The sequence below is a fragment of the Poecilia latipinna genome, unplaced genomic scaffold (genome assembly GCF_001443285.1).
Source record: "Poecilia latipinna isolate Pla-1442-1.1 unplaced genomic scaffold, P_latipinna-1.0 Scaffold3925, whole genome shotgun sequence".
NCBI classification, from domain to species: domain Eukaryota; kingdom Metazoa; phylum Chordata; class Actinopteri; order Cyprinodontiformes; family Poeciliidae; genus Poecilia; species Poecilia latipinna.
The window spans coordinates 111-7,992 of NW_015116541.1; the positions used below are offsets into that span (position 1 = coordinate 111).

Below are 7,882 nucleotides of genomic sequence, written 5' to 3' on the forward strand. Positions count from 1 at the left end.
TACCCAACCAACATTCCCATATGGGGCCTATACTGGAAGGAAATTGGCTTATGAATGGGCCTCAAGAAGAATTAACTGTGGATAATTTATGACCTACAGTTGATTTCTTAAACAGTTTTCATATAGGTCAACTGTACAGGTAAAAAGTGGCACCCAAGGAGATTACATACATACATTGGCTAAATCAGCTGATTTTCTAAGTATATTTTAGAGATCTACAAAAGGCTCAAAAAGCTGTCTCATACAGGAGAAACCCATTCTGAGCCCCTGGAAATTGTACCAGTTCAGCCTAAGCAAAGTCAATATGGGGCCCCACAAGTACATGCTGGCTGGGGATATGGTTCCACATAGAATATTCAATAAGAGCATAACAGGGAGACCATTTATATTCAGACTATGCTTTAAGTGGGATGATTTGCTTTGATGTCCAATCTCCCTCTTCATCAGGCATGGTGCCACTGAAGAGGAGTCTCACTCCTCCCACTGCCTGCGAGGAGCAACCGGTAGTTGCCAAATGAGATGCACTTCTAATTTATTATTATTTTTTTTTAAAGGAGGCCGCAAAAGACATGAGTTTAAAAACAGTTTTGGAGGCATAGGAGCGCAATCTCAGCTCACATCCGGTGAAGATTTACACAAACATGTAGTCTATTACATCTTCCCTTGGTTTGAGTCTGAGCAACCTACACACAAGCTGCATAACACATGATGTGTTAAAGCCACAAGGACGATTGTGGGCTCTTACCGCCATCGCCGTACGTTTCGACCCCATATCCATCCTGCAGCCCGTTGCTCCAGGTCCCCTCGTATCTGGCAGGTGTGTTGTGGCTTTGCCGGACCCCGTAGCGACCCTTAAAGCCGTGACTCCACTCTCCTCGATAGATCCACCTGCCTTTATTCTCCACGCCGAGCCCGTGCCGCTTCCCCTGGGACCAGTAGCCCTTGTAGGTATTCCCGCTTGGCCAGGTGTACACCCCTACGATCTCGAAGCCGTGCGACCAGGACCCGGCGTATTCGCCCTGGCCCTTGGGTCCGGTGCAGATGCCGTGCCCATGGGCTTTGCCATCCTCCCACCCCCCGCAGTAAGTGCCACCGTCGTCGAAATCAAACCTTCCGCCCGTCATTCAGATAAAAGGCTGGGGGGGGAAAAAACGCAGATCGCGCTGCTGCTGCTGCTGCTGCTGCTGCAGACTCGGGCGTCTCCAGGACCGAAGTGGGCTGTTCCAGAACTGGCGCTGTGATGGAAAGGACGATGGCAAGCAGGATGATGATAATGATGATGACTAGAGAGGAGCGAGAAATCAGAGAGGATGAGGAAACCCAGACACCGATATGTAATACAAATGGCATGCGTAATGGTAAGAGTAAAGGTATGAATGGTGGGCGTCATTTACCGGAGGCGCACACCCGGATTCTCCGCTGTGTGTTGCTCGTCTCCCCCCTCTCACCCACTGATCACAGAGGGAGAGAGAGAGGCATGGAGACCCTGCTGAAGAAAAAGGCACCGGGCCAATCGCGACGTCACGCCACAGAGGACCTCCCACTCTCATCTCTGCCTGTCGCGCTACCACCCCTCGCTGAAGAGCCTTGACGCCTCAGCCCTACCAAAATAAGGCACCTCTATATTTGTGTCACATTTGAAAGACGCGCCTTGCAGGCCACAGGTGTAAATGTCGACAGTAGCTGTACGCCCAACAAACACGTTTACCGCAATTATCAATGGTTAGATTATAGCTTTATTTTTTTGGACTAAAAATAAACAGTAGGAGTGTATAATTATGATGACAGCACTAAGCAGAGCGCATTCTTAAAAAAAAAAAAAAAAAAAAAAGGCTTGGGGGTTTTTTTCAATTTTTTAAAATCTCAACGGGACTCAAAAGTAAAATCAAAGGAAATCATACTCACAACTTTAATTAGCTGGTTCCATCAACTTAATTATTTAGTATTTTGTAGGCTTGATAAAGCCCAAGAGATGGTTGTCATATAGAAGAACAAGAATAGGGCACCCTCTGCTGTACAATGATTGTTATTGCATATAAATTATTAAAAACTATTTTTTTAAAAATATATATTTGGGAAGAAATACAAAATACAGATCGCACTGTTCAGATTTTTATTGTTTTAAAAATAATAAACACATCGTGTTCTTCTGCACAGTTTGTGACATAAATCCTCCATAAAATACATGTTGTGGATTCAATTTGATTGGAGTGTGACACTTGTTGAAAATGATCTTTGTCATGTTGTTTACGCAGAAACATGACCGAGGGAGCGCTGTGGGGAGCAAACTATCTCTGATGTATTTTTCTCCGGTAACCTAGTCAACAAGAATTTAGGCAGAAGAAAGTAAACATCTCATGAACATTGAATGTATTTTAAATGCTTTGTGCCTCGGAAAACTTTAGACTTTGTAAGTGTTTATTTTTCTTTCTGTTATATTTCCATTACAGAAACCTTTTGAAGGTAGCATTAAGATGTGTGTATTAGTTTGTGATGCATTTTTCCCTTTTGTTGTATGTCAGTTACAGAAAAAAAAAATAAAATAAAGAAAAACTGTTTATAAAAGATCAGTTAATAAAAGCAAGCTTTGTGTGGAGACTTTTTTGGCTGTTCATTGGCTGTCTACACATAATCACTGGTGGACAAGATCGAAGAACAATAATGAATCAGATACTGTTAAAATTCGTGATATGGCTGATATGGTGATATACTGTTCACTAATAAATAGAAAAAGGGTTAAAGAGTACCCTGGAGCTCAATGACTTGACCTGATGCTTACTTACTGGAATAAAATTAAAGTAAAGCAAAGTGTTTTTTTTTTTTTTTTTTTTATTCCAAGTTCCACCCCTGGCCAGCAGGGGGTGCAACAATGTGAACCTTGACGTGGCGCCTTCCCATCCTCTTGTTCCCTCGTAAGGCTAACAGATAAAATGGCGTCGGAAAACGGCTCTGAAACCCAAGATGAGAAAGCAGCTCTTATACAGGCCAGCTCAGAAGAGGAGACGCAACGACAGGGCGGCACAGTGTTGTGTAACAATGACTCAAAACTGACGCTGTATCACTGGACCCAGTCCTTCAATTCTCAGAAGGTGAGTCGGTGTCATCAAGTTTCAGCACCAAATGTCAGTGGACAGCTCCCTGATACAGATTTATTGACAGTTTCAGCAATGAAACTGGAACAATGTGGCTCTAAATGATTTTTTGGCATATTATTAAAAGGACAAAGTTACATTTTTCGCGACATTTATTCATTTAAACCGTTGCATATTTGATTAAATTATTTCAGGGGTGTGGAAAGAGAAGATCTCTACTGACCGTTACATTTGTCATTTAGGTGCGTCTGGCCATAGCAGAGAAAGGTTTGCGCTGTGAGGAGTATGATGTGAGCCTTCCTCTCAGTGAACACAATGAACCGTGGTTTATGCGTCTGAACCCCGCGGGTGAGGTGCCGGTTCTGGTCCACGACGATAAAGTCATCTGTGATCCAACACAGATCATGGATTATCTGGAGGATAACTTTAGCTATGGTAAGACTACAGTACACTTAAACTTTTTAACATTAGGCCTCATTAATATGGTTAAATTATGGCTAGGTTTACTAACTTAGTAGTTTCAGAATGGATTTCTGGTAAGTTTGAAAAAGAGAGCAGCAAGGCATCTGATGTTAGAATATTTGCCTTCTTTTAGTTCATTTGTCTTCTTTTCTCTTTTCTGTTCAGTTTTGTTCAAAACTGCATGTGTGTTTATTTTTATTTGCTTTTAACGTTTGTCTTGGTTTGCATTCATCCACGTGCTCTTAAGATTCTGCACTGCAAATGAAATGAAAAACAAATCAGGCAAGTATGAGTTTACTTAAGTTGAAACTTGAAAATATTCAATCATTGAATCTTTTCAAAATATCATCAATGGTCAGCATTTCATCACTGCATTTTTAAACTGCCTTTTTTGCACACGTCTTCTAAAAGCCTGTATAAGAACATGTCAGATGTTTAAATTCAGATTAGTAAAGCTGAATAAATATGGATTATTTGGACCACAATCGACAGCTTTGTATTCGTATGATGTACTTATTAGTTTCCCGTCAGTAATTTAACAATCACAAGAGTTTTTTTTTGTTTTTTTTGTTCATGACTGAATATCTGTTGTGTTAACATGTCAGCTTTTCTTAAAGTTTGTTTTGATGTCCATATTTTTACTGTTTCCTTGGCCTGTGTGTCTTCAGAGGGAACTCCCAGGCTGGTTCCTGAGGAGAGCAGCAGGTACTATCTCAGAGTGCAGCACTACAGGGAGCTGCTAGACTCGCTGCCCATGGACGCATACACGCACGGCTGTATCCTTCATCCTGAGATCACTGCCGACTCCCACATCCCTGCATATGCTGCTGCATCGATACGAAGTAAGGCAACCTGATATTGCAGAGCAGTTTAAGATTTAGACCCTATAGATGCCATTGGTTATTCCATTCACCAAAATAAAATGTTCAACCTTGTGCAATGCTATCTGTGCCAATGGCAGCAAAACAAACCTGAAACATGTTGCTTCCACTGCTATCACTGACAAGTCAGCACAATGTTCTTTAATCAGAAAGCTTAACTTTGCCTCCTCCTTTGACATGCTAATTTTTTACTGCAGTCAGATTGGTCAATATTTGCTAGTATTTTGTTAATTACCTCTAAAAAGGAACATTTCAAAGGCACCATTAAAGACTCATTGTGAGTATACACCAGAACCTTCCATCAGCATAATCTTTCCATAAAAATGACTGATTTCACACTGAAATCTAAAGTGCGCCTCATGATGCCCGTGCCTGTTTGTTGTTGGCAGCACAGATTGGAAACACGCAGACGGAGCTGGCGAAACTGGCTGAGCAGAACCCAGAGCTTAAAGATGCTTACATAGCAAAACAGAGGCGTTTGAAAGTAAGTCGGGGTAACAATATTAGCAAACTGCCAAATGTGCACAATATGGAATTTAGAACCAGACCTCTTGACTAATCACTTTTCCTATCCTACTTCTTTTCGACTGTGTCTGAACTGGGACGTAACAAAAAAAAAAAATTGTGCTTCTATGATTAGCTGGAGAGATTTATTCTGATCTACACTCAAGTTTCAATTGAGTGTAGATTCAGAACATTTAGTAATTGATTTTGATATGCCAGATGTGAATAAGTCTAAAAAAAATCATTCTCAGCTTACATTAATGTTTGGAAACTATTTCTTCTTTAGTTGGCCTTAATAATAATAATAATAATAACAATAATAATAATAATAATAATAATAATAATAATACAAACTAAAAAAATCTCAATATGAGGGCATTACTGGAGAGTTTGCCAGTCAGACTGATCATTTCCAGCCTTAATTTCTTTCAGTGTGTTGATGTGCAATGTAGAATAAAGGTACATGGTTTCCATAATCATCTCTAATCAAATGTGTCTCTAAGGTAAGGTAAAATAAGGTAAGGTAATTTTACTTAAATAGCACATTTTCAGCAACAAGGCAATTCAAAGTGCTTTACATGAGTTAAAAAAGAAATACAAACAAAATAACAAACTGAAGGAAAGAACAAAAGAAGAAAAAGAATCTAATAATGTTGATCCAAAGTATATAAACGAGATACTCCTGTTCAGGGTTGCTAGATAAGTATAAGTAAGTATCTTTTGGTCTACTTCCTTGTCTGAGTTGGAAGGACAGGAGTCTAAAAAGTAGTTGCTCAGGTAGTTTTTTTTTCTGGATTCTAAGTTTGCTCTAATCCCTGTAGTCCAAGTTGTTTGACCATGACAACATGAAGTATCTCAAGAAGCTCCTGGATGAACTGGAAAGTGTGATGGACCAGGTGGAGACAGAATTGCAGAGGAGAGCGGAGGAAACACCTGGTATGTCAGAAAACAACCGCTGTAAGCAACATTTAGCATCAACATTTTCTATTTTATTATTTATTTTATTTATTTCTCTTTAAACGCGTCTTTCATCTCCCGTCTTCCCAGAGGAAGGCAAACCGTCGTGGCTGTGCGGAGATTTCTTCAGCATTGCCGACGTCTCGCTGGCGGTCACCTTGCACCGCTTGAAGTTCCTCGGTCTCTCCCGACGCTACTGGGGCAACGGCAGCCGGGTCAACGTGGAAACGTACTACGAGCGTGTTGTGGAGCGGCCGGCCTTCCGGAGGGTGCTGGGCCACGTCAACAACATCTTGATCTCTGCTGTCCTTCCTGTGGCGTTCCGAGTCGCCAGAAAGAACGCTCCTGTTATAGTCGGCACGACTCTGCTGGTCGGGGTCCTTGGGGGAGCTACGTATCTCGCCTTTCTCTACATGAAGAAGAGGCTCAGTCTCTTTAGTTGAAAGTTGGATTAAACTGATTTAAACCATTATTGGTCATATTACACAGATCTGCTACACGTAGCTCAACTATTCAGCACTGTTTTCTCTGTTGCCTGTTGCGCACAAAGCACTTATATCCATCCTTATTCACTGCTGATTTAAGGTATGTACTTGTGCTCTGATCTTTGCTAGTTTCAGTCACATGTAACAGAACATTTACCGTTAAAGCTAAAAATATTATATTAAGTAGGCCAGCATTTCGTTACATGGAAGGATCATCACTTCTTGGTTTCATAGGTTCTACAGGTCTTCCTCTGAAATGTCTTTGACGTCACCATGGCTGCATATGAATGCTACATTTATGCCTGGCAACCCTTAAAGTAGAACAGTGTATATATGTAATATTAAATACAATGATGATCAAATACAAGTTGATATTGACTAGACAGGAATGAAAAACGTTTTACGAAAAACAGCAACTCTATGTTTAAGTGTTAATTTTTTTTCCCTCAAATGTGAAAACTCAAAGATGATCAATCTGATGTTTTATTTCAATACTGCTATTTCAAACATATACATATGTGTACTCAAAGATGGGCTTGTTTGATTGATACTGGATTTTGCATGGTTGGAATTTTAAAAAGAAACTGTTCTGAAAGCCCATAGTCTAGTTTTTGCACTTTATTTCGCAAAGACTTATCGTTGTTTCCTCCGCTGTATTTCAATTGTACAAACAGATGGCTTCATGCTTTCTGAAAGCTTTGTTGGTTTTTCAGTCTTCATATGCAGGGTGTTAGTCAAATATACGTGTCTGACAAATAAACTTCCAAACAACTTCAAAGTTTTACCTTGCATTCATTTGCCACTGAAAGGAGCATCTAAAAATATATGCATTTTAAATTATTACAGTGATTTCAAAATATTCCCTTCAATCATTACATGTTTTTTTTATTATGATTGACCCACACATAACTGTCTAAAATGATTGGTCACTTAGCTGTGTATAGAGCATCGGTTACAGGTGGCCTGGTGCCTGTTTTCAGTGGCCACTGGACGAGGTTCATGGTGATTTAGAGAGACCGATTAACCTCCAGAGGGATTTAATTCATGCACAGGCATGAACATGTAAATTTTATGCCCAGGCTAGGATTTTAACCCAGGATCTCCTGACAAGAGTGCAATCCACTGTTCCCCCACGCACTCTTTTCAGTCTGTGAAGACGGGAATTATTTTGATTCAAACTAGAATACAGGAGATGAACCTGTGTGCATGACATGAGGAGAAAATTAAAATATAGGAAATGTCAAACCTTGAAATTTTGCATACGTTACACACCCATGTACTGCTGATCTTTGCCGTTCTTCCACAGATACAGTGGGTGTCTTTGCTTTTCCTTTCTTAATAGTTTCCTTGACCTTGAAGTATGTGGTCAAAAGGTGAAAAAAATGTGAAACACCACGAGTGAAAAAAACTTCTGCGAAGCCCTGTAAGTCGACATCTATGGTAATCTGTTTTCCCAGTCAGAGCCTCCCCCACGCCTCAACAAATCGACATTTAACATGTG

At 40.4% G+C, this 7,882-nt stretch overlaps 2 protein-coding genes across 2 annotated transcripts; one reads left to right on the forward strand and one right to left on the reverse strand.

Annotated features, from left to right (window-relative positions):
* Positions 1-698: 698 nt before the first annotated feature.
* Positions 699-1,673, reverse strand: LOC106941893 (junctophilin-1-like). Its single transcript, XM_015025042.1, has 2 exons — positions 1,395-1,673; positions 699-1,283 (listed from the first exon to the last, which is right to left on the reverse strand). The coding sequence occupies exon 2, from the start codon at positions 1,122-1,124 to the stop codon at positions 714-716; it is 411 nt and encodes a 136-aa protein (XP_014880528.1). The 5' UTR covers positions 1,125-1,283; positions 1,395-1,673; the 3' UTR covers positions 699-713.
* Positions 1,674-2,304: 631 nt separating this feature from the next.
* Positions 2,305-7,153, forward strand: LOC106941892 (ganglioside-induced differentiation-associated protein 1-like). Its single transcript, XM_015025041.1, has 7 exons — positions 2,305-2,410; positions 2,840-3,089; positions 3,335-3,527; positions 4,223-4,396; positions 4,825-4,919; positions 5,761-5,875; positions 5,987-7,153. Exons 2-7 carry the CDS (start codon positions 2,931-2,933, stop codon positions 6,337-6,339), a joined length of 1,089 nt encoding a protein of 362 aa, XP_014880527.1. The 5' UTR covers positions 2,305-2,410; positions 2,840-2,930; the 3' UTR covers positions 6,340-7,153.
* The last annotated feature ends 729 nt before the right edge of the window (positions 7,154-7,882 follow it).